At 45.4% G+C, this 27,126-nt stretch overlaps 1 protein-coding gene across 1 annotated transcript in view; it reads right to left on the bottom strand.

The window, feature by feature from the left end:
- The window catches only part of tmem244 (transmembrane protein 244), a 41,411-nt gene extending 18,694 nt beyond the window's left edge, over positions 1–22,717 (bottom strand). Inside the window, exons 1-2 of the mRNA XM_041187388.1 lie at positions 22,685–22,717; positions 22,360–22,445 (exon numbers count right to left, since the gene is read on the bottom strand). Coding sequence (XP_041043322.1) covers positions 22,360–22,445; positions 22,685–22,717 — 119 coding nt within the window. The remainder of the gene's footprint in view (positions 1–22,359; positions 22,446–22,684) is intronic.
- Between the last annotated feature and the right edge of the window lie 4,409 nt (positions 22,718–27,126).

The following is a 27,126-nucleotide window of genomic DNA, read 5'->3' as shown; positions in this document are numbered from 1 at the left end:
TGGGGAGGGGAAGCTGCCATTGTTGGTTCTGGGGCTGCAGCATTGTTAAGTATGTGAGGGTGAAGTGGAGAGTTTGAATGTTAAGTATGAGTCCCGGTTGTTGATGGGCAAGTGGTGAGTTGTGATGCATTGAGCAATGTGAGAGATGCTATGGGTAGAAGGGTAGAAGCTGTCCTTTGAAGATGCATTTACTGACCTTGACCAACTGTGTAATGTCATTGAACTTTTTCTCACAGTATAGCAAAGGTCCTCAGAACATGGCTCCAGGAACTGACTTCCTTGGCCACCTTTCCCATTCCTTTCACATTGAATGCTTCCTGGTCCCTGTGAAAGTATGGCCTCTCTCTTCCTTTCATTCTCCATCACTGAGGCCTTCAGCATCTGAGAACCTGGGATGCCTCTCTGTTCTGCTTAGCTGTAATCTGTGTGTACCTTCCCTTGCAAGGGACCCAGCAGCCTATGGGGTTAACACAACCTACGACTAACCTGCACTTCTTAAAGGCAACCTGCCCCTCTTAAAGTGAAGGTGCACTCAGGTTACAGCAGATGTTACAGCAGTGTCAGGAAGGCTCACCCAAGGGTACTGCAATGGAGTGCAGGTCTGCACGCATCTCACATTCTGCTGGATCAGTGTCTCCATTGCCTCCACCATCTTTCCTATGGAGAACTTTATTCAGGCACATGTGGGCACCACTTCATCAGAGAGCAGGCAGACGCACTCCTCTGACTTGCACGTCACTCTGTTGAGGGCTTCCAACAGTTCTGTGTGATGTTCCCCTGCCTTCTGCTGACTCATCCACAATGAGAGTCAGCCAAATCCAGAGGCTTGTCATCTGACTCGGACCTCACAGATGCCTCTTCCCCAGCAGTCCTCCGAGTGCTGGTGAGCTCAGCTGAATCTGCCTCCTCCTCCTATGGACATGTGTCCCTGTGGTGGCCACCAGATTGTGAACCTGAGCCTGTCTAGATCTAGGTCCCACCGAGGTGTGTGTCTCTGCACTGGTGAAGGGTGTGGGTAAGCTGTGATGGGTCTTCCATGCTGCTTATTTCCAGCTCTTCAATGGAGGAGGTGTCCTCTTGGCTGGAGGTGAGGACCTGGGTGGACCCTGAGGGACTGGCTGGCTGAGGATGCTAGTCACTTGGCAGAGCTCCTGTGATCCAAAGTTGAGATTAGTAGCGGCTGTCAGCTGAGTCAAAAGCAGGAGAGAGAGAGCACTCACAGTTGCGTTGAGAGGGATGATCTGGTGCAGGATCCTCATGAGGGTGTTCACTGCTGACCTCACTGTCACTGCAGACAGGGTCCACATCCTCACCAGTCAGTGTGATGGCTCCTCAAAGTGAGTGAGGGTCCTAATGTGGGCCACTCCAATCCGAGTCTGGGACTTCTCCCTGCTGATGTGAGCCAGCTTCTCCAACATGAAAACAGATGGACAGTGTGAGCAGGATGCATGGCACTGCGTGGAATGTTTGTGCAGAGGGCAGAGCCATGGATGGGATGAGGACGCAAGCTCCAGAGGGTATGAGCCTGATGGAGATGTGAGTGTGTGTGTGAGTTAGTGGTGTTGTCCCCTGAGGTGTGAGATCCTTGTGGATGTGTGATGGGTTTGTAAGTGTGTGAGTTGAGAATGATGAGCTGGTTGACTCACCCTGGAGGAACGGATGAGAGCATTCATCCTCTTCCTGCACTGAATGGCTGAGCTCCTCTGTGCTCTGGTGGTGCTAACTGCCGCTGCAACTGACTCCCAGGGAGGATTGGTGGCACTGGTGGACCTCGTGCAACAGGGATTGGGGTAGAGGACATTGCAGCAGCCTTCCACTAAATTTGGGGACTGCCTCTTCTTTGCTTTCGGGGACAGGACTGGTCCTGGTCTGTAGACGTGTGCACTGATGATCTTTAAATATGGCGTCTGGAGCGAGGAAGCTCTGAGGTCAAGATGTGGGGGGCAAATCTGAACCCACCTGCCAGCGATCCAGCATGTTCCCCTGAATGCATAATTAATGAGGCAGAATGTGTCGGGAATTGGATGATATGGTGCGAAAAGTAGCCATTGCAGCCAAGGGGTAAAAACGTCCTTTTCCCAAATCTGGGGAAATTCCACCGAAAGTGTTTGACACTATCTTTAGCCAGGTGTGTGGATTTAGTCAGCAATAAGTGCTCAGTTTGGGTTCTGATGTTACCATTTGGATTTGGACTTCATTAGAGCCTTGGGTCCAAACATGGATACAAGAGTTGAATTCTAGAAGTGAGGCGAGTGTGTTTGCCCTTGACATCAAAGTAGCATTCCACAAAAGGTGGCTTTAAGGAACCTTAGTTAACCAAAGTTAATGGGAAAACTCTCCAGTGGCTTGTGTCATATCTAACATAAAGGAAAATTGTTGTGGCTTTTGGAGGCAAATCATCTCAGCCCCAGGACATTGCTGCAGGAGTTCCTCAGGGCAATGCTCTAGGCCCAACCATCTTCAGCTGCTTCAGCAATGATTTTTTTCCCCCATTTTAAGGTCAGGCCTCAGGCTTGTTTGCTAATGATTCCAATGTTCAACTCCATTTACAATTCCTCAAATAATGAGATAGTTCACAACATTGAACACCACCATCAGCTTCCAGAATTCACCATTGAGCAGAAACTTGGACCAGCCACATAAATGCCAAGGTTATTAGAATAGATCAGAGGCTAGGGTTTGTGTGGAAAGATGGCTTATGTCCTACTCCCCAAACCCTAGGACTGTGTTGGAATAATTTCCACTTGCCTGGATGGATGCAGCTCCAGCAGCAATCATCCATCTAGGACAAAGCAGTACTCTTGCTTGGCACCCCATCCACCACCTTAGCAACCACTGCCTACCTGTTGGCATAATGGTAGCAGTGTGTACTTTCTACAGAACACTCTGCAGCAATTCATCAAAGGTTTTTCAGCAGCGCTTCCTGAACCCACAAATGTCATCACCAAAAAGGGCAAAGACAAAGGTACCATCAGCTCCAAGTTCTCTTCAAAGTCACGCACACAGTCTGACTTGAGCAGATATCACTGTAGCTTCATTATTCAGTCAAAATCCTAGAGCTTCCTGCCTAACAGCATTGTGGGGGTAATTTCACCGCATGGACTACAGCATGCTTCAAGAAGAATTCAAGTCTTTTCATTTCATCCCTTCTCCCACATTGTCACATATCACTCTCAAGCTGAGACAGCAGGCTGAGTTTATTCATGGGTTTTGAGCACAGTCATTCTTAAATCATTTGATGAGAGATACGGGAATATTGCAGAGACTGACTTATTTTATGAGTTTGTTTGCCTCCTCCAGCTGAAGCTGGGTTATTACTAAGTGGAGGAAACATAGACAGAATGCATTTCCCACCATTCAGATCACAAATGGGTGAACTCATGTGTTGCACAACTGGATTATCCTGGTGGTGTTTTATCCAACGATGTAGAAACCACCAAAATAATAAGTGCCAGTGAAGCAGTCTTAGATTTGAACTGATTACTCATTTTGTTGTACCTCGTCACAATATGTCTAGACACCTTTCTCTCCTTTCCAGAAATACGGTTGCCATGGTGAAATGCATTGGAATTGTTTATTGTGGTATTATACAGAAGAGTGTGCAATAATGCAATGGCTGATTGATACAATAACATAACTGCATCGGCTGCCACAAATTACCTTTGTTCTAGTTTCAGAAAAAAGTAAAAATATGAAAATCATATCACAAAATTTCACTCTAGAGATAACATAACATCTCCTGCAGCATAAATTGTTCCTGGCAGCCAACACAATGATAGCTGAGATAGGATTTGAATGTGGTGATTTCTGGATCTTTTTAAACAGTTTCAACTGCGGTGTCAATTTAAAAAAAAGCTCAAGTAAAGATGAAGCACCTATTACAGTGTAAACAAGTTTGCACAGTAAACATTCAGTATGAATTCAGAGTTTTATTTTAGTTTTATAAACATAAAAATCATCCATAAAGAAAATTTGATTATCTTGAAAGACGATTCAGAAATCTTGAAAGGGTTGTTAATGCTTGTTCATCTGTATAATGCCAAAATGTCGGCTACTTCTATATTAATGTCAGTGAAATGATTGCACCTTCGGTTCCTGAACCACAACCCTCCAGCAGTTGGTGGGCATCCAGACGTAAGCCTGCCAGGGTCCTACTGACTTAAATCCTTGAAGGTCATATTGACATTGGTGCAGCATTCTTTGCAGCCAGAGTTAAACCACCAGCAGGCACTATGATAATGAAAAGATATTTTTTTCAAATGCTGATTTTAACATATTCCTGCAGTTTTATCTTCATTTGACTGCTGGCTGTGGCCAACCAGGGTATAGGCAGCCATGTAGGGTTTCACTCCCTCTGTCACTAGTTGGTGTGCAACCATATTCCACAATGCCACTACCACTCCCCGCGACATTGCTCAGAAATCCTAGCAAAGTATTATTTGATCGATTGTTGGGCTGCTGTGAGACCCTGCAACCACCTTTCAGAACTGGTACTCGCAGCCATAATGGCAATACTTTGAGCTTGCATAACTTCAGTTTGAGCTTCCACTACAGCATTCAGAGGTTGGGTGGCTTCAATTTGTACTGTAATGGAAACTGAGACATCGACCATTGGACGCTACATCATGTTTGGGTCCACAAGTGTGGTCATGGAGTTGGCCACTACTTCCACGCTAGAAAGGAGGGGCTCCAATCTTTGCACAAAGTCGCATGCAAGGTTGGTGCCAGACTCTTCAATGCTCCTTGACAGTGATCATAGGCTTTCTGACAAGCCTGTCAATGCATCAAGCATTTAAGTGTGAATACCCATCAGCTTTTTTCTGTAACCATCCAGTCAAAGATCTGTCCTCTGCAACAGACCTTGCGTGTGGCCTCATCCTCCAGTGAGCTGGCACCTGTGCTACCCTTTCACCCTGCCTGCCCTGCAGGTCACTCACGTCCAGTGTCTCACCACAAACAGATGCAGCTTCTAAGCTGTTCTCTAAAATGTGTTTGTCAGTTTCTGAACTGATGGCTGCAAGATTGAGAGTGAGTGACAGTTTCTTCATCATCACTACCTTCTTCCTCTACCTAGTGGCAATTTTCGGTAGGCTTACAGTGGGTTGAAAATGGGAAAGCGTGAGGTGAATTCTAGACTATCTGTTGCTTGTAAATCAAAAGAGAGGCTGGGATGTAAGGAAAGTGGGAGGAGGATTAAACATGAGCACACCATCACCTTTGATGCTTTCAAACCCACTGCTGGCCACATGGTCAGTGGTCATGGTTGAGTGAGCACCATCTTCTCTATTGGGGTTGTATGTCACCTTGTTCTGCAAGAGAGAGGAAAGCGTGTCAGTGAGTCTGTTGAGAGGTGTTTGGATGATGTGCCCTTCATGGCTGAATAGCTGGCATTGCTTTGAGATGTGAATGTGAGATTTGCAGCAGTGCTATGGTAAAGGTAAAATGAAGGTAAAATGAAACTATGAATGTGAGGTGTGAATTGTAGTTGTTAGAAATTGTTGGTAGATGAGTGATGGGGTTGTGGTGAATTAAGCAGTATGTGAGGCTATTGGTTCAGTTGTAAGGATATGGGATTTGGAGATGCATTTACTGATCTTGATCACTTGTATGGCTGATTGAACTCCTTGCAGCACTGCATCCAAATCTTCAGGGTTAAACTCCTGGCATTGACTGCAATGACTATCTGTTTTCACTGCCTTTGCAACGTCTGTTTGGAGGCCCTCCTGGTCCCCTATGGATCGAGGATCTCTCTTCTCCTTTCCTACTCCTGTGCCAAGACCTCCAGTGCTATGTTGAAGAAATCTAGAGTTTTCTGTCCTGTTGCGTCATTATTCTGAGTTCTTCCTGCCTGGAAAGTCTTCCCCAGCTACTTCCAACACCTGCTACAGCCAGAAAGCACCTCCTTTTAATAAGTGCAGGCTGGCTTTAAATAGTACAGGCTTGCTTAAAGTGGTACTAGTCTCACCTGAACTCAGGCCTCATGCTGAGTGCAGTCAATCAATAGTACATTCAATGCCGCCTGCATGCTACAATGCAGCATGAAGTTAGCTGGCACTAGTTAATTGCACATTGTGAGCACTGTGCCCATTTTCGGATGTTATCCAATTTTGTCCCAGATAGTCCTGTGATAAAAGTAAATACATTATGCTTCTATTACATTTCTCTTGTATACATTGGTGGGAATAATTTAAAGGTAGCTTTAAATAAAAGTAGTTCATTAATACAACGACAAAATGAGTGCTTATTGTAGTATAAGCGTCTGGCACATAAAGGATTAAAGTGGGACTAATTACAATACCGCCCACGCAGTGATGTAAGAGAGGTGATGCACTTGGGCAGGACAAACAAGGATTGGGAATACATGATGAATAGTAGGACCCTGGGAAGTACTGAGGATCAGAGGGAATTTGGTGTGTATGTCCAACGGTCCCTTAAGGTAGCGGGGCAGGTAGATAAGGTGGTTAAGGAGGCATATGGGATACTTGCCTTTCTTAACCAAGGCATAGAATATAAGAGCAGGGATAAAAACTGGTTAGGCCACAGCTAGAGTTCTGGAATCTGCATTATAGGAAGGATGTGATTGCACTAGAGAGGGTGCAGAGGAGATTTACCAGGATGTTGCCTGGGCTGGAGAGTTTTATTTATGAGGAGAGATTGGATAGACTGAGGTTATTTTCCCTGGAGCAGAGGATATTGAGGGGGGACATGATTGAGGTGTATAAAATTATGAGGGGCATAGATACGGTAGAAAGGAAAGAACTTTTCCCCTTGGTGGAGAGATCGATAACCAGGGGGCATAGATTTACAGTAAGGGGCAGGAGGTTTATAGGGATTGTGAAGAAGAAATATTTCATCCAGAGGGTGGTGGAAATTTGGAACTCACTGCCTGAAAAGGTTGTAGAGGCAGAAACCCTCATAACATTTAAGAAATATTTGGGTGTGCACTTGCGATGCCATGGCATACGAGCTATGGGCCTAGTGCTGGAAAATGGGATTAGAATAGTTAGGTACTTATTTGACCGGCGCAGACTTGATGGGCCAAAGGGCCTTTTTCTGTGCTGTAGACTCTATGAGAACACATGACCCACACCTAGGAGTCAGTATAGTGTTGGACAGAGCTGTGTGTAGAAGCAAGCATGTAGACAGCTATATAGGACACACTTCCCAGACTGCTTCACCATGATGCTGTCTATCGGACTCTAATCCCAGACTGTTTCACCGCGAGGCTGTTTATAGGACACACTTCCCATACTGCTTCACCACCATACGCACTGCCTTGGAACTTTATTATACCTTGGTATATAGTTTCTAGTAGTTAATAAATACTTACTGTTGAACTAACTAAGGCTATGATTACCTTAATAAGATCTATGAAACTACGGCCATCGCAGCAAATGAAACAACTCAAAACCCTGTAGAGACGGCAGAAGAAAATTAAAATACTGGAAAACTGTAAAAGAAAATCAAAGAAGCATTCTGACCTGGAGAAAAGCTCAAGAAGTGAAGGCACAGGAGAAATTGCCAGGGAAAAGCTCAAAAGGAAGGTTTGGAACTTGAAGGCAGAAAGTAAATTCCTCACTGCAGCAGACGGCTCCACTGAATCCTGTGAAAGTCCAGCTTCAATACCCAGAGTGAGCAGAGTCATCATACCTAGCAGAAGTAAGCTAAAAATTTTAAATTCCTGGACAACACAAGTCTTGAAAAAAGTTAAATAATGCAGTGGTCAGAAATTACTATTTAAATTGTAGTCAGGGAAACCCTATTCTCAAGTTGGCACCTGAACACATGGCAGCCGAGCTTGATCCGAACAAAAAGAAATTAATTAAAAATTAATTGCGACTGAGTAGGCAGCTTAAAAAACCCTGCGAAAGCCACGATTTGATGCTTACCAGACCCAAGAACATTGCGTTAAAGTGGGGGAAACTCTAACCATCGATCCAGGCAGCCAGGGTTTAAAAAATTTATCCACTGAGATCACAAGCACCATTATTGCGGGAGCCTGCCAAGACCAGCAAGCGCAGGAAAACCCTTTATGAAGAAGGACATGGCAGTGCCATCTTGGATTCTCAGAAACCTCTGAAAGCTGAGCCTGAATTCAAAAAATTTTAACCATGGATCAGAAATCCACTCTTCCTGATCAATTTGGACTTATCCAAGGCCCAGATAATCACAAAATTGGAGACTTTGGAGAAAGAGATTCCTTAGATACATGATTCCTTCGGGTCTGGATCAAAAGACAGGAGCTGAAAAAGTTAACACACTGCTTTATTCGGTAGGCCAGTAGTCAACGATCTAAGAGTTAGATAAGGAATCAACAAATCATCTGCAAAATTTGATAAAATTTTAAAATCATTTGACACTTATGTTAACCTGCTCCTTATGTTCCCAGCATCACAGAGGCCAGTTTTCAGCCAATTTGATTCACTCCGCATGATATCAAGAAACACCTGATCAAGATACTGCAAAGGCTATGGGCCCTGGCAGTGGTCTACAAATATTACTGAAGACCTCTGCTCCAGAACTAACTGTGCCCTTATTCAAGCTGTTCCAGGACAGCTACAACACTGGCACCTACCCAGCAATGTGGAAAACTGCCCAGGTGTATCTACAAAAACAAGAAAAATCCAACCCCACCATTCTGCTCTCAGTCATCAGAAAAGTGATGGAAGGCAATGTTGACAATGTTACCAAATGGCGCTTACTCAGGAATAATTTGCTCACTGATGCTCAGTTTGGGTTCCACCAAGATCACTCAGCCTTAGTGAAAACATGGAAAAAAGACTGAACTCAAGATGTGAAGTGAGAGTGACTGCCCTTGACAATCAAGGCAGCATGTCACCAAGTGTGGCATCAAGGAGCCCTAGCAAAACTGGAGTCAATGGGAATCAGAGAAAACTCTCTGCTGGTTGGAGTCATACCTAGCATAAAGGAAGGTGGTTGTGGTTGTTGGAGATCAATCATCTCAGTTCCAGTACATCACTGCAGGAGTTCCTCAGGGTAGTGTCCGAGGCCCAACCATCTTCAGCTGCTTCATCAATGATTTTCCTTCCATCATCAGGTCAGATGTGGGGATGTTGGCTGATGATTGCACAATATTCAGCATCATTAATCACTCCTCAGGTACTGAAGCAGCCCATGTCTATATGCAGCAAGACCTGAACAACATTCAGGCTTGGGCTGACAAGTGGTAAATAACATGTGCACCACACAAGTGTCAGGCAAAAGCACTCAAAGGCATTTTCATCACTGAATCCCCCACTATCGACATCCTGGGGTTACCATTGACAAGAAACTGAACTGGACTAGTCATATAAATACTGTGGCTACAAGGATAGGGCAGAGGCTGGGAAATCTGCACACAGTAACTCACTCCCTGTCTCCCCAAAGCCTGTCCACCATCTACAAGACATAAGTCAGGAGTGTGATGGAATGCTCTCCACTTGCCTGGATGACAACAACACTCAAGAAGTTCAACACTATCCAGCACAAAGTAACTCTCTTCATTGGCACCCCATCCACCACCTTCAACACCCACTCCCTCCACCACCAACGCACAGAGACAGCAATGTGTATCATCTTCAAGATGCACTGCAGCAACTAATCATGGCACTTTAAACAGCACCTTCCAAACCCATGACCTCTACCATCTAGAAGCATAAGGGTAGCAGACACATGAGATCACCACCCAGAAGTTCCCCTTCAAGCCACTCACCATCCTGACCTGGAACTATATCACCATTCCTTCACTGTCACTGGGTCAAAATCCTGGAACTCCTTCCTTAACAGCACTGTGGGTGTACCTAGAGCACATGAACTGCAATGTTCAAGAAGGCAGCTCACCATAAGCTTATCAAAGGCCCATGAAAGAATTCAAAAAGTAACAAAATCCTTGGAAAGGGCTGAATTTAATAAATATTATTTTATATAAATAAATTTATATAAATAAATATTTAAAAATATTTAATAAATAAATGTGTCCAGCAGTCAGGAGAACCTATTGACTCATTTATTATTGAGCTGTACAGAATGGCTGAATGCTGTGAATAAGATGACCTGAAATCTGAGCTAATCAGGGATAGAAGAACAAAGAACAAAGAACAAAGAAAAGTACAGCACAGGAACAGGCCCTTCGGCCCTCCAAGCCTGCGCCGATCATATTGCCCATCAACTAAAACATTTTGCACTTCCAGGGTCCGTATCCCTCTATTCCCATCCTATTCATGTATCTGTCAAGCTGCCTTTTAAACACCACTATCGTACCTGCTTCCACCACTTCCTCTGGCAGCGAATTCCAGACTCCCACTACCATCTGCGTAAAAAACTTGCCCCGCACATCACCTTTATAGTCTTCTCCTCTCACCTTAAATCTATGTCCCCTAGTAAGTGACTCTTCGACCCTGGGAAAAAGCTCTTGACTATCTACCCTGTCCATGCCACTCATAATTTTGTAAACTTCTATCAAGTCGCCCCTCAATCTCCGTCGCTCTAGTGAGAACAATCCGAGTTTCTCCAACCTCTCCTCATAGCTAGTAACCTCCGGACCAGGCCGCATCCTGGTAAACCTCCTCTGCACCCTTTCCAATGCCTCCATATCCTTCTAGTAATGTGGTGACCATAATTGCAAGCAATATTCCAAGTGTGGCCTAACCAAGGTTCTATATAGCTGTAGCATGACTTCCCAGCTTTTATACTCAATACCCCTGTCAATGAAGGCAAGCATGCCATATGCCTTCCTGACTACCTTATCCACCTGCGTTGCCACTTTCAGTGACCTGTGGACCTGTACACCCAGATCCCTCTGCCCGTCGATGCATTTAAGGGTTCTGCCATCTACTGTATAATTCCTGCCTGTATTTGACCTTCCAAAATGCATTACCTCGTTTTTGTCCATATTAAACTCTATCTGCCATTTCTCCGTCCAAGTCTCCAACTGATCTATATCCCGTTGTATCCTTTGACAATCCTCTTCACTATCTGCAACTCCTCCAACCTTAGTGTCATCTGCAAACTTACTAATTAGCCCAGTTACATTTTCCTCCAAATCATTTATGTATACCACAAACAGCAAAGGTCCCAGCACTGATCCCCACGAAACTCCACTAGTCACAGATCTCCATTCAGAAAAGCAGCCTTCCACTGCTACCCTCTGTTTTCTATGACCAAACCAATTCTGTATCCATCCTGCCAGCTCACTTCTGATCCCATGCGACTTTGCCTTCTGTACCAGTCTGCCATGATGGACCTTGTCAAAGGCCTTACTGAAATCCATGGATATAACATCCACTGCCCTTCCATCGTCGATCATCTTTGTCACTTCCTCGAAAAACTCGATCAAGTTAGTGAGACACCATCTCCCCTTCATAAAACCATGCTGCCTCTCACTAATATGCCCATTTGCTTCCAAATGGTAGTAAATCCTGTCACGAAGAATCTTCTCCAATAATTTCCCTATCACTGACGTAAGGCTCACTGGCCTGTAATTTCCTGGATTATCCCTGCTACCCTTCTTAAACAATGGAACAACATTGGCCATTCTCCAGTCCTCTGGGACCTCACCCGTAGCCAGTGAGGATACAAAGATTTCTGTCAAGGCCCCAGCAATCTCCTCTCTTTCCTCCCTCAGTACTCTGGGATAGATCCCATCTGGCCCTGGGGACTTATCCACCTTAATATTCTTCAAGACGCCTAACACCTCCTCTTTTTTGATCACAACATGATCCAGGCTACACTCTTCCCTAGACAAATCGACCGCTAAGTCCTTCTCTTTGGTGAATACTGATGAGAAGTACTCATTTAGTATCTCTCCCATTTGTTCTGGCTCCACACACAGATTCCCACCTCTGTCCCTGAGTGGGCCTACCCTTTCCCTGGCTACCCTCTTGCTTTTTACATATGTATAAAAGGCCTTGGGATTTTCCTTAATCCTGGTTGCCAGTGACTTTTCATGACCCCTTTTAGCCCTCGTGACTCCTTGCATAAGTTTCTTCCTACTTTCTTTGTAAGTTCCACAGGCTTCATCTGTTCTCAGCCTTCTAGCCCTTATGAATGCTTCCCTTTTCTTTTTGACTAATCTCACAATATCCTTTGTTATCCAAGGTTCCTGAAACTTGCCATGCTTATCCTTCATCCTAGCAGGAACATGCCGGTCCTGAATTCTTATCAACTGACATTTGAAAGCCCCCACATGTCAGTTGTTGATTTGTCCTCAAACATCCGCCTCCAGTATAGATTCCTCAGTTCCTGCCTAATATTGTTATAATTAGCCTTCCCCAAATTAAGCACCTTAACCCGAGGACTCCTGTTATCCTTATCCAGTAACTTGACACTTACTGAATTATGATCACTTTTCCCGAAATGCTCTTCTACTGAAACTTCTACCACCTGGCCGGGTTCATTCCCTAATACCAGGTCCAGTATTGCCCCTTCCCTAGTTGGACTATCTACATATTGTCTAAGGAAGCCCTCCTGGATGCACCTTACAAATTCTGCACCATCCAAACCGCTAGCACTAAGTGATTCCCAGTCAATATAGGGAAAGTTAAAATCACCCACCACAACAACCCTATTGCTTTTACATCTTTCCAAAATCAGCCTACATAATTTACTCAATCTCCCACCGGCAATTGGGAAGCCTATAGTAAACCCCCAACATTGTGACTGCAACCTTCCTATTCCAGAGCTCTACCCATATTGCCTCGCTGCATGAGCCCAACGAGGTGTCCTCCTGTCGTACAGCTGTGATATTCCCCTTAACCAGCAGTGCAACTCCCCCACCTCTTCTACATCCCTCTCTATCCTGCCTGAAACATCTAAATCCTGGAACGTTCATCTGCCCATCCTGTCCATCCTTCAACCATGTCTCTGTAATAGCAATAACTTGAAGAGTTGAAGGAGTGGTGGACAACGCACTCTCAGACATGCTTCAAACAAAGGAAGATCAAATCCTTGTGAAGGCCAACCAGATTGTCAGGCAATCTGAAATCTACTTGCAGACAGGTCCATATTAGGGGGAGAAAGCAAATCATGGTACAAAGTAAACCCCACTGTCCAGCTAGTGAAACATCACAGAAACAGGGACACCCCATTCCAAGGGAAGCAACACCCTAACCAACCAATATAGCGACCATGCCGGCATTGTGGAATGAAGCACCTTCAAAGGTATGAGCAATATCCAGCAATTTCATCTGAATGTTTTCAATGTAATTGAAAAGGACACTCTGGAAAGTTGTGTAAAGCTAAAACATCAAAACACACAAAAGATCCCAAGAGGATTCACAAAGTCAAGGCAGCACATCAAGAAATTACACAGCCATGCTTCTTAGGTGAGGTTAAAATCCTGGATTTTGGAATGCAGACATCTCATTTAACAGTCATCTCACAAACTTTAAATTGGACACAGGAGCCATTGTTATGGTCCTATCAGACAAAGAACCCCCTGGCTGAGAGACCAGGGGCTCCAACAAGAAAGATTCACTCGTCTGGGACTTCAGCTCTGAATTGTGTTGGATTTCTCCAACATGGACCAGAAACTCAACCCTGTATATATTTAAAAACTTTATCCTTATTACCATTTCTTATTTTTAAACTATTCTTTTTTGCAGAACAAAGACAATTAAGATGGTTCACTGTCTCTCCGGAAATTATCCTCAGCAGTCTCCAGAACAAAAGAATTCTCTTCTCAGTTTCGGGAATGTCACAATCATTATGCCTAAGGAGTTTCTAACAGACTACCGTTGGCTGTACAGACCAATTTCAAAAGGAGCTACAGGAATTCAATTTGCATTTGATTAAGCCAACCTTGCTAGCAGAGTCCGTGGGTCTGTTGAGACAATGGCTTTCAAAACACCAGACCCTCAACTTGAATGACACCCCTTTCAACCCATAATGGCTGAGAAATTATTAGTCCTGAAAATAAAGCCAAATTCCAAATGCTGGATAAACATCCTTTGTTGAAGTCGCTGTGGAGAAGGAACATCACATAACCCAAGTCACTGGCCTTTTGAGCTCTTTAGTATACCTTTCTGAACCGTGTGGCCAATCTGCTGTTTAACATCCAACTGGCAGGCCACACAGTAGCAAGCTTCTGTCTAGATTGGTCTACTGGCCCACCAAACCTGATCTACTGGAAGATTTCATATCCTACAGAACTGATGCCATCACTGAGTGCCTACTTCATCTTGCAACATTACTGGACTAGTAATCCAGATACCCAGTCTAATGCTTTGGGAACCAGGTTTGAATCCCACCACAGCAGAGGGTGAAATTTTAATACAATTTTTTAAAATACCTGTAATTAAAAGTCTAATGATGACCATGAAACCATCATTGGTTGTTGCAAAAACCCATCTGGTTCACTAATGCCCTTTAGGGGATGAAACCTGCCGTCCTTGCCTGGTCTGGCCTACGTGTGACTCCAGACCCACAGTAATGTGGTTGACTCTTAAATGCCCTCTGAAATGGCCTAGAAAGCCACTTATTTTTCAAGGACATCTAGGGATGGGCAATAAATGCTGACCGGCCAGTGATGCCCACATCCCATGAATGAATAAAAGAAGACACTTGAAAAAGTGAATCTTACAACATTAGTCTCCAGCCAGCTGACAATCAAATATCTACGTGAAAGAATTCCTCATTGGACTCTGACTTTGGGGCCCTGGAACTCACGGGAACCAATATTAATTTTCTCTGTGGTCCATATACTATAAAACCTCCTTTTCTCTCTCCCTCCCTTTACTGTGTATGGGAGTCGGACGATGTTAACACTCCTTTCGTGGGTTTTGAATGTGTACAATAAATTAACCTGCTGAGTTAATCCTAACTCGAGTTTGCTGTGGGATTATTAGTAAAATTAGATCACACAAAAACCGAAGAGTTGGGAAAATGTGTCCCCGCTTATTCTTAAAAAACACTAATTCAAAACACCTTTGTTTATGGACGAGTGATAAAAGCAAGACAGTGCTGTTTGAACTAACCCCCTTCTATCCATAAAAATTGTATTTTCTCTTTGCAGAGCAGGTTTGCTCACTTTTGTTACAGGTGCCAGAAGACTCTCATTTGTCAGACCAGTCAACAACTCAGATAGTTACCATGACACCTTGAGGACATGACAGCCGAGAGAGGAACCAGCAACAAGAAGAGCCCCAACCTCACTTCAGTTGCAGAGATAATTCCTGAGACCACAGGGTAGATTCTGCAATCCCCAGCCAGAATGACAGTGCCACAAGCAATGCTAAAACTGAGTAGCAGCCATTGATTGATGATAGCACACCAACATAGCCAAATGCAAAGGCGAGCTTACTGCCAAGTCACACCCGCACAACAGGAAGAGACATCTTCCATCGCTGCAAGTGTCACAGTGAGCCACATGAAGGAAGAAGAGAAAAAAACACTATAGAGATGAGCCCAGAATACACCCACGTCATAAAGGGTGGGATAAACTTGCTACAATCTATCACTACAATAGGGAACTCAACAAAGGTTGATTCAATGCCAAAGAATGGGATAAGAAAAAGAATATACATACAGATGCCAGAATAACCACCAATTTAACAAAGTTTACCGACAGCATCAGAGCCTGTCACCCCTCAGACAGCGATGAGAACAAGATATGGAATGGCTATAAGGGGCAGATTTTTCCCAGGTTTGCACTAAGTGCAGTAGCAGGTGGGTAAAATGTTGTTTTACCTGCCAGCCACAATGGCAGGATTTCACGCCATATCGTCCCAAACCCACCTCATTATTTACGCAACACATGCTTTGGTTCTGTTTTCACAAAGGACGACACAAATAACATACCAGAAATATTGGGGAACACAGGGTTTAGTGAGAGGGAGGAGCTGAAAGAAATCAGTTACAGTAGGGAAATGGTGTTGGGGATATTGATGGGATTGAAGGCCGATCAATCCCCAGGGCCTGATAATCTACATCCCAAAGTACTTAAGGAAGTGGCCCTAGAAATAATGGATGCATTGGTGGTCATCTTCTGAGATTCTATAGACTCTGGAACAGTTCCTACAGATTGGAGGAACCCAATTATTTAAGAAGAGAGGTAGAGAGAAAACAGGGAGTTATAGACCAGTCAGCCTAATGTCGGTGGTGGGGAAAATTCTAGAGTCCATTATAAAAGATTTAATAGCTGAGCACGTGGAAAACCGTGGCAGAATCAGACAGAGTCAGCATGGATTTACGAAAAGGAAATCATGCTTGACAAATCTACTGGAAATTTTCGAGGATGTAACCAGTAGAGTTGATGAGGAGGAGCCGGTGGATGTGGTCTATTTGGACTTTCAGAAGGCTTTCGACAAAGTCCCACATAAGAAATTGGCATGTAAAATTAAAGAGCATGGGATTGGGGATAGTGTATTGAGATGGATAGAAAACTGGTTGGTAGACAGGAAATAAGGAGTTGGAATAAACGGGTCTTTTTAAAAACGGCAGGCAGTGACTAGCGGGATACCGCAGGGATCGGTGCTGGGACCCCAGCTATTCACAATATATATTAATGATTTAGGCGAGGGAACTAAATGTAATATCTCCAAATTTGCAGATGACATATAGCTGGGTGGGAGGGTAAACTGTGAGGAGGATGCAGAGATGCTTCAGTGTGATTTGGACAAGCTGAGTGAGTGGGCAAATGCATGGCAGATGCAGTATAATGTGGATAACTGTGAGGTTATCCACTTTGGTAGCAAAAACAGGAAGGCAGATTATTGTCTGAATGACTGTAAATTAAGAGAGGGGAATGTGCAATGATACCTGGGTGTCCTCATACACCAGTTGCTGAAGGTAAGCATGCAGGTGCAGCAGGCAGTAAAGAAGGCAAATGGTATGTTGGCCTTCATAGCCAGAGGGTTCGAGTACAGGAGCAGGGGTATCTTGCTGCAATTGTACAGGGCCATGCTGAGACCACACCTGGAATACTGTGTGCAGTTTTGGTCTCCTATTTTGAGGAAGGATGCTCTGGCTATAGAGGGAGTGCAGCAAAGGTTTACCAGACTGATTCCTGGGATGGCGGGACTGACATATGAGGAGAGCTTGAGTCGGTTAGGATTATATTTGCTGGAGTTCAGAAGAATGAGGGGAGATCTCATAGAAACTTATAAAATTCTAACAGGACTAGACAAGGTAGATACAGGAAGGATGTTCTTGATGGTGGGGGAGTCCAGAACCAGGGATCACAGTCTGAGGATGCGGAGTAGACCATTTAGGACTGAGAAGAGGAGAAATTTCTTCACCCAAAGAGTGGTGAACCTGTGGAATTCACTATCACAGAAAGTAGCTGAGGCCAAAACATTGTATGTTTTAAAAAAGGAATTAGATATAGCTCTTGGGGTGAAAGGGATCAAAGGATATGGGGAGAAAGCGGGAGCAGGCTCTTGAGTTGGATGATCAGCCATGATTGTGATGAATGGCAGAGCAGGCTCGAAGGGCCGAATGGCCTACTCCTGCTCCTATTTTCTATGTTTCTATGTTTCATTCCCGGTAAGCATGCCATTTCCATGGCGGGCTGACTCTCATTCACTTCCCCGCCATCACCCCGCCATTGCATCACGCTGGCTACCATGTTTAAAAGGCAGCCACCAGCACACTGCTCATCACTATCCGCTCACCCACCGCTGCCTGGGAGACATGGCCAACAAAGGAAAATAGATCGCCGCCCCCTGGTTTAAAGACAGGTCCCTCAAGCTACTGCTGTATGCCGTGGAGTTTCGCTGGGATGTCCTGTACTCCAGCTCTGGCCGCAGGATGGGCAGCAATATGACCATGGTCAGCACTAATGTTCTTCAGAAGACAACAGCCGCCCAGTGGTGCAAGAGGATGACAGAGTCAATGACCCAGGGCCTCCAATCAAGCTCAGAAGAAACCTTTGAAGAGGAATCTGAAGGCACCATCCTCGAAGTCCCATCACAGAACTCACCCATGCCCTCCACCAGGGTGAGTCACTCTTTTCAACACTCTCATCTCACAGAGTCACAAACCCAGCACACATCCACACGGCGCTCATTCACTGCCAGTGAAAGGGACATCATCATAAACTCTCTCACACACACACATTGTCCTCAGCCCATCCATGGGACCAGTCACCACCCGCATAGACCAGGCACATTTATCATCTGGCTCGGCAGGCGTCCTGTTTACACTCTTTCCATCTCTATTCATGCTGGCACACAACAAGAAAGAGGTCGCAGACCAATGGAGGTATGTCTGAAATCAAGATCCTCATGGACTTTGAAAACAGAGCCATCCAGCTGGTTAGCGCTTCTCTGCCAAGTGAGGATCCAACAGTGCAACATCCATCAAACAACCATGCCGTGAGTGATGTGTCGTGTTTCTCAGGCCACTGCCATGCACTAATTATCTCCCCTTGCTTCCGCAGGCACATCTGCCAAACAGCTGACAGAGTCAATGACCCAGGGCCTCCAATCAAGCTCCGAAGAAACCTTTGAAGAGGAATCTGAAGGCACCATCCTCGAAGTCCCATCACAGAACTCACCCATGCCCTCCAGCAGTGCAGACACACACCGCGGTGGGAACTAGCTTTAAAATAGACACAGGATCACAATCTGGTGAGTGTTTCGCACTGTCTGATCCACAGCAGGCAGCGGCAGGGACTTTCCAGGTCCCAAGCACTCTGAGGACTGCTGGAGGCCAGAAATTTGCTGAATCCGAGTTAGATGATGAGTGTCTGGACTTGGTCATGTCACAGTTGCTGGAGCTGCAAATGCAGCTTGGGAACATCAGGAACGGATGTCCACTGCACTCCTCAGATTACAAGGCACAATGGAGGAGTCCATCCACCTTCAGGCTGAGGTGATAGCACCGGCATTGCAATGCACCGAGATCAACACTGGCAGGATGGAGGCTGCCATGGAGACCTTGGTCCAAGACATTGCTCAACTCCATCGCTGAAGTTATAGTTGGCCTACAACAGTGAGTCCACGAGAGGGGTGCAGGTCTGCTCGGCCTCACTCCAGATGCCCCTTCCCCACAAGGAGTCAGCCAGGAGCGGGGAGGAGGATCAACAGGTGCACACTCCGGGCCCATCCACTCAGGTGACTCTGGGAGTGCCTGGCCCATCCAATCCTCTCTTCCTGTGACCTCGGCAGCTCCAGCTCCATAGGCCGAGGAGGGTGCCACTGCCACACAGCAGGACCCCGAGAGCAGACCGAGGCCCTCCAAATCTCGGCCCTCCAGAGGACGCCCGCCAAAGTCATCACAGACAGGGTGTCACAGTCAGCAGGCTACCTCTACCTGGCTGTGGATGTCCAGGGAGCACCAAGACGTAGTGGCAGGGTTAGGAAAGTTAAGGAGAATTCGTTGAACAGCTTGGGCACGGGTGTTAATCACTTGTACATAATGTTCACTTTTGTTAATAAATTCCCACGAATGTCTCCCTGCCTATGGCTCCTTGTTCTGATGAGCAGTGTTCTTGTCACTCAGATATGAAACCTTTCTGCAGAAGAAAAAGGCAGGTGTCTCAGTCCAGGGCCACTTGCCTGTGTTCTGTGCAGCCTTCAGACCACAGTGATGGTCCAACTTCACACTCCCTGGAAACATTACTGATGCCTGCACCTCGACAGTGCTGGTCATTGCTGCCAGAATATAGTGAGCAGGGCTCCACCAGACTGCTCCAGGCACCGGAACCTCATCTTCAGCATCCTAATGGTTTGCTCCACCAAGTTGTGGGTTGCAGCATGAGCCTCATTATACCTTCACTTTGCTACAGTCTGAGGCAGCCACAAGGGTGTCATCAGCCACGACCTCTGCAGGTAGTCCTTGGCCCCAAGGAGCCATCCTTGCAACCTCTGTGGACCCTGGAAGACTCCAGGTGTCTGTGGCTGACTGAGGATGTAGGCGTCGTGCACATTCCCTTGAAACCTTGCACACACCTGCAGGATGCGTTTCTGGTGGTCGCATACCAGCTGCGGGTTCAGTGAGTGGAAGCCCCTGTGGTTGATGAAGTCCACTATATGAAGCAACAGAGACCTGAGCGCCACATGAGTGCAGCCAATCGCACCCTGAACCTGTGGGAATCCCAAGATCAGGGTGAATCCAATGACCCATGCATCCTGGCTGTCCTGGTGCCGGGTGAAATACACAAAGTCATGTGCCCTCGAGAAGATGGTATCCGTGACCTCATGGATGCATTTGTGGGTGGAGGCTTGTGATATCCCACAGAGGTCACCTGTGGAGCCCTGAAAGAAGCCACTGGCATAGAAATTGAGCGCTGCAGTTTCCCTCCATGTCTCCTTGGTACCAAGCCCTGCAGTAAGTGGCAGGTGTGAGCCACAGGTCCCTAGACATGCGCAGTCATCGGCAACACTGGTTCTCAGTCATCTGTAGGAATGGCAGGCGGCGTCTATAGACCCTGAATGTCACTAGGCGCCGACCAGCCACGGCTCGCTGTCGCTCCTGGGCAGTATGTGCGGGAGCCCCTGCTGCCCCTTCTTCATGAGTTTGCTGCTCCTGCCTTTGCACAGCCAGGTGCCTCAGTCATTCTCTCCTCCGTCTTCTCATCTCTCTGTAGGCCATCAGGCACACAGCTAGGTCATTAGGCTCCATTTTCCTGATGTGATCCTCCTGCAGCATGAAAGAGGGAGAGAGAGAGACGTTGTTAGCATGGGTGAACTTAGCACCTTTCCTGTCCGTCTGTGATGGCCCCTTAACACTTCCCGGAGAGTGCTGATCACCCCTCGGATGCCACAAATGAGTGCACTGCATGGCTGCCCTGTCAGCCTGCGACATGGGGGAGATTGCTTCTTACTGGGATGCTGAAATTTCAAGGGGCTGTGAGCGCCTCCAGCAGTGACTGCTACATTTATAGTACCATGTACAATGTGTGCAGACCGACTGCTCCACGGTCCAATAAAGTGGTGTTGGATTTGAAGTTTGTGCCAGTTGGGGGGGTGGGGTGTGAGGGTTGGGGGAGTGTGGGTAAGGTATGGAGCACTTGGTGGCACTTTGGTGCCTCTGCGATGCTTGCATTGGGCGGGCAGTCTAGGAGCCTGACCCCAATCATATCACTGTGGCTGCGCCTGATCTGTCTCAGTTGCAGAGGAATGGTCAGTTTATACAGGTGTCTCTAATGCATGGACACATCCCTCACCTACCCTATCCCCCACCTCAATTTCTTGTGTGTGGGGTCCAATGCCAGGGCAGTTGTTGCCTCCTCCAACAACAGCAACAGTCGCCTCCAAGGCTGGGCAGCAGTTGCTTCTGGACACCATCCCCCCCGAAAACATTCACCTCCGAGGCAGGACGCCACTTCACCAAGGCCCCCGGCAGCCCTGAAGCCTGCAAAGCAACAGGTGACTACGGCGAGCTGTGGAAAACGATACTGCTCACTCACCTCAGTTCCCCCAAACTGAAGGCTGCCAAGTGCATGTCACCTGTGTGCTGTTGTGAAACACGTTGGCGTGCTTTTCCACCAACTTGGACAGATGATCTGGCAGGAGTCCAAAACCCTGGTGGGGTGGCCTTTTAATGATATGCTGATGTATTATAATAAGCTCCTCAACAACCATTGGTGGAAAACGCGGTCCCCCGTCAACAGGCTGAGCAGAGGATCGCCACCTGCCTTCCCACCGTAGTGAAACTGACCATATTGTGGCGCACGCCATCTATCATGCCCGCTGAAAGCAGTCACCAAAAATTCTGCCCAAGCTCTCCAGACCTCTTGAACCTATGAATTCAGAGACTTGAGGGAGGGAGATGAGGTAGAAGTAATAACGTAAATACATGGGGCAAACTGAGATAACTTGTAACTACGTTGGATAAAGAATTGGGGTAAGGTGTAGTATAAGGGCACATAAAGGCGTAACATGGTACTGAGTACAGTACCACCCACATAGTGATGTAAGAAAACACATGACCTGCAACCAGGGGTTAGTGTAGTGTTTGTCAGAGCCATTGTTGAAGCAAGCATGGAGACAGCTTGGATTTTTACTGTACCTATGTATATAGGTTCTAGTAGTTAATAAATACTTAATGCTGAACTACCTAAGACTACAAATACCTTAATAAGACCTACCAAACTACATCCAACCCTTTATGGCACTTATTTGTACATAAATATTAGTGAGATGAAAACAAGCTAGGGTAAAGCCATTGCTACACATTTCTAGTGCGGACTGCTGATTCTTCTCAATGCATGTCAAGTGAAGCAGAAGCCATGTTTGCGTATGATGTCCCTTGTGATAAAATAGCCTATGTGATTCTCTTCGCCACCTAAAATGTTTGCTTGGGTGAAGTATCGGTAAGGAGGGATATCATTTTTAAACAGAGAACAAACAGATTCTTCAAGACATCTGAGTTTTAACATTAATGTGTAGGTTTTCCTGTAGCATTAGGAATTCTCACCTGAAAGCTCCAAAGGATATGCTGCTGGTGATGTAATAGACAGCATAGAAGGTCATCAAACATACGAGTAATTGTAAGAGAACAGTCTGCCAAAAAAAATCACAAAATGAGAACTGTTAGATTCAATAAAAATATTTATACCTCTGATTAATTAATTTTGACATAAATTCTGAATCAAGTACAATGCAGAGCAAACCAGTTGAATATTTCAGCTTCATCACTCAGGCTAATAACAGTAAAGCTGAAACATGCTTCGTATAATCTTTATCGTAATGCCAAAATCTAGATTATTCAATACATACGAAAAATTGTGTGCACTTGATACCTTCGTATCTGTGACCTTGAATTTCACTGCCATGTAAACATTTAAGCCCACATACTATGTCAAAGAAAGGTCCCTCCAAAGGTGGCAGACAAAGTCAATAGCATCCAATTCCCTTTCTCTTTCAGTGCATTTCTATAGGTAATCATTTCAGTGACAGGATTATGTGATCAAGGAAAGAAGTGTGAGCCATCTGTCAAATTCAATAAGGCAATCACACAGGAGAGATGTGCGTTTAGTGCTTAGATATTAGTGCTCCGTAACTATCTCCGGAAGTAAGACTTATCATAGCACACATGTAAGTGCATTACTGCACTTTTCTTCAAAAAGTCTCATGTATCCAAATAGCTCCTGTAATAGTATTAACCTGGGAGCAAAGTAGTTGCTCCAAACTCACAATTTAAGTGATTCTCTGCATGCAAATAGGAAATACGTTTGTGAGGAGTAAAGGGTTAACATCAGCAGCACTTGACACTGATGTAACTATAGACGTAGCTATGATGCAAGGTCACATGACTAAGAGACTGTGATCTGTTGGGAAGCAGAACTGCAACCTTGAGTAGAGTACTGAGATGTATATAGATCTGTAATTAAACAAGAATGGTTTTACAAATAACAGCCTACGGTAGCGTTCTTAGGGTAACAGGCAAACCCTAATGAAAACCCATCTAGACCCCAAACCTGAAAAATCCTGCTTTGAACACCATGAAGTAGACTTCATAATCTAAAACAAAAACAAAAATAGCTGGAAAAACTCAGCAGGTCTGACAGCATCTGCTGAGAGGAACACAGTTAACGTTTCAAGTCCGTATGACTCTTCATCAGAATGCGTCAGAATACGGACTCAAAACGTTAACTGTATTCCTCTCCGCAGATGCTGTCAGACCTGCTGAGTTTTTCCAGCTATTTTTGTTTTTGTTTCAGATTTCCAGCATCCGCAGTACTTTGCTTTTATCTTCATAATCTAAAGTTTGTTAACAGCAAGTCTTTATTAACAACTCATAACTATGTACAAATTTATAGTAGAGGTATAGGTATGGAGTTGACTCCAGTCTAGGTTTTTCCCTTCTCTATCCATCTATAGGCTGACCCTGGTTCTGAGCCATGTGCCTTCTTACATCACTGTTTGGGTAGTACTGTACTAAGTCCCACATTAACCCTGTATGTACTAGACCCTAACACTACACCTCCCCCCAAGTCTTTGTCCCATGGATATAGGGTTACTCTAGTTTACTTCCAAGTCTTATGTTGTTATAAGTCTTGTGCATTAACTTTATTATTACAACCTTAATGCTATTCTAACATTTTGCTATTACAGAATCAACATTAACAACATTCTCACTACCCCATCTCCCTCCTTCAGGTCCTTGAAGTTAGAGCTTCAGGTGATCTGGAGGATTTATAACACTTACATATCTCGTTCGCTGTTCTGTCAGGCGAGTGGTAGGCTCTGGTGTTGATTTATCTTGTTGTTAGTTTGGAGGTTGGACTGGTGTTTGGGTATGCTTTCACCCATTTCTTCCATTGCTTGATGTTAAACCATGTCTGGTTGGTCTGGCTGGCTTGGCAGTGTATGGTTGTTGTTACTCTTGGTTGTTTCTTGCAGAGTGGATGAAAATAGTATTCGTCTAATTGGTTGTGATTTTTTTCTTTCTTTTCTGCTTAGGCTGAGTGGAAGCTCCCTGAGGCTGAAGCAGCGCATTCCTGTGGCAAGAAGAAGATTGAGGAGCATGCTCACCTCTGCTTTTTGTTGTTGATGGTGCACAACTGCTGCCAGGCTCCAGCATTCAGGCGAGAAGGCGGGAGAATGGGGTTGAGAAACTTAACAGCCATGGTTGAATGGCGGAGCAGACTCGATGGGCCGAATGGCCTAATTTCTGCTCCTATGTCTTATGGTCTTATGGTCTTAGCCCTTGTGGTTTTGGCACACTGGCTGCAAGTTGCTGTGTGTGCACAGTGGCTGGCGTGTCTACCAACTGTACCATAATCTTAGTTGGATGTAGAGGCTCCTTAGATTTTTGATTCTTCTCTGGTACCACTTCCACTTCAGGTGCAATGGTAATCTCGTATGCGGTAGGTTGATCTGACCATTGGGGACTTTCCGAGAACTGGAATAATAATGGACAAGCCTGCTCTGCAATAAGAGAAGAAAGATCACAGGCGAAATCAGGGTCTGAATACTCTTTTGTGTTTGAGGACTGAGGACCGTGCCATTTTGGCCGGCCACTGACTGTGGCAATCTTGACACCTTCTGCCAGCTGGAGAAGATCGAGAGTTACGCAAACATCTCTGCTCAAAAGAGAGGAAGGCTGATTGTGGACAACATACATCAGCTCAAAGATTTGTTTGTCACCACACCTCAGTGGTTCAAGGATCATGCTGAGGACCTGGAGTCAGACTCCCCCTGCCCCATACAGTGGAATACCTGTTGTGCAAAGGCCTAGGAGCCATGGTTCCTTGACTAACAGGACTGTCATGCTGGCATCTGAATCTAATTTAAAATTTGTTAGTTGACCGTTTACCAGGGTGTCAGCATTCCAAAATGAAGAACCGCATTCTCTGATGTCCCCCAAAAAGAATGGCTGTGTGTCTTCTGGGTTTTTGGTCTCTTGGGTGAACTTTGGCCTATCTGTGCCGTGCCGAGGTTTAGCTTGCACAGTTTACCAAAGTGTCCTTGTCTGTTGCAGTGGAAGCATTGGCAGTACCCGCAGCGCACTGAGCTTTCCTGTGAGGGCGCTTTGCACCACACCACAGCATTGCAAGGCCACTCTGCTGGGCGGCTCAGGGATTGCTTTCTTTGACTTGGGCTTTCCTTGTATTTTTGTGACTCAAAATGGTGGACTGAGGGTGGGCTTCTGCCCCATGAAGTGTTCTCTTCCCTTTAGATGGTCTTGTGTTGTTCACGTAGCTCAGGCAGCTAGTTAGCTGGATTGCCTCATCGAGGCTAAGATCATCTTTAACTTGTAGGAGATCAGAAAGTAAATCATCTGCAACACCCAGCACGATTCTGCCTCGGATGAGCTCAGACTTTAAATCACCATATTCACATCCCTCTGCCATCCCATAGAGATTGCTAATGAAGGAATCGACAGGCTCCCAGGGAGCTGGACTGTCTTATTAAATTTACCGCTCTCTAGTATTTAATTGGATCTCAAGTGGAAATATATTTCAAAACATCATCAAATTTGGCAGATGATTCATCAATAGCTTGTCGTGTAATCGAGTAAAGAAGTGTACTAACTTGTTCTGCCTCTGATTTTTTATTGAGACCTGCAGCAATGCTGAACCTTAAAAATCTTTTCCTCAAAAAGATGCCAATTCTGCAAGTGGTCTGGCCCATGGGTGAATCCCAGTGAAGCTTGAAGTGTGAAATTGCAATGCATTTTTGATGATTTTAAAAAGTGTGGGTACAGCTTTAAGAGATTACAGGCTTCCACAATGGAATCGCTGGTTACTGCTGAAGAAAGAATCTTCCCATGCTTGCCGGTTTATGTAAATCATGAGTTGCAAATGATTTACTCTATGTTTTCAAAATGGCAGCAGCACGTCTGCCTGAAAAAAAGGGACCACGATGTGTGTCGGTGTAGGTGTAGGTTGGCTGGCTGCCGACCTAATTCATTCAGCGATATCATGCTACAAGTCAGGACTCTTGGGAAAGAAAGGCAAGCTTGCTGGTTCCAAAACAAAAACAAAAATTGCTGGAAAAACTCAGCAGGTCTGACAGCATCTGTGGAGAGAAAGACAGAGTAAGCGTTTCAAGTCTGTTAGAAATCAGATGAAGAAGAGTCATACGGACTCAAAACGTGAACTCTGTCTTCCTCTCCACAGATGCTGTCAGACCTGCGGAGTTTTTCCAGCAATTTTTGATTTTGTTTCAGATTTCCAGCAAGCGCAGTACTTTGCTTTTATCTTATTGCTGTTTCCAAACTTGGATGGTTGTGAGGTACCCAGACTGGACCAATTACTAATGATTTTTTTTTGCCGGACTCGGGACTATGTGTGAGACTCAGGCTCTGGGATTAGGTTTAGCAGTGGGTTGCTTTCAAATGGTGCTTCTGGCTAAATGACTTAAAATGTTTCTCCAACTGGGTGGCCTGGAATTTAAAACAATTATCTCACCTGGCAGTCTGTGAACTCTGTTTGCTGGAGTTGGACTTCCAAGGAGGATGCAATGGAATCTTCTGCTTGAGTAAAACTTCTACCTTTTCTTGTTTGTGTTCGGGTTCTTCTGTCTCTGGAGCTTTTTATTTTTTTTTCTGGTGAGTTTTCTCATGGTCTGAAGCTTCAGTTGGGAGTTAGGGTCATTGCAGAATCAGCTGAAGGTGTCCTTTTTAATTCCTCAGTATTATAGTGAGGATGAGGTGTTTGAACCTGATATTGCCACCAAGAAGAATCCTGCTTCAGACACAATGAATGTTAACATGAAAGTATGTTAACAGCAAGTC

This window comes from Carcharodon carcharias, chromosome 5, assembly GCF_017639515.1.
Source record: "Carcharodon carcharias isolate sCarCar2 chromosome 5, sCarCar2.pri, whole genome shotgun sequence".
NCBI classification, from domain to species: Eukaryota; Metazoa; Chordata; class Chondrichthyes; order Lamniformes; family Lamnidae; genus Carcharodon; species Carcharodon carcharias.
Note: the sequence above shows the minus strand (reverse complement) of the source record. Positions and strands in the feature narration are given on the sequence as shown.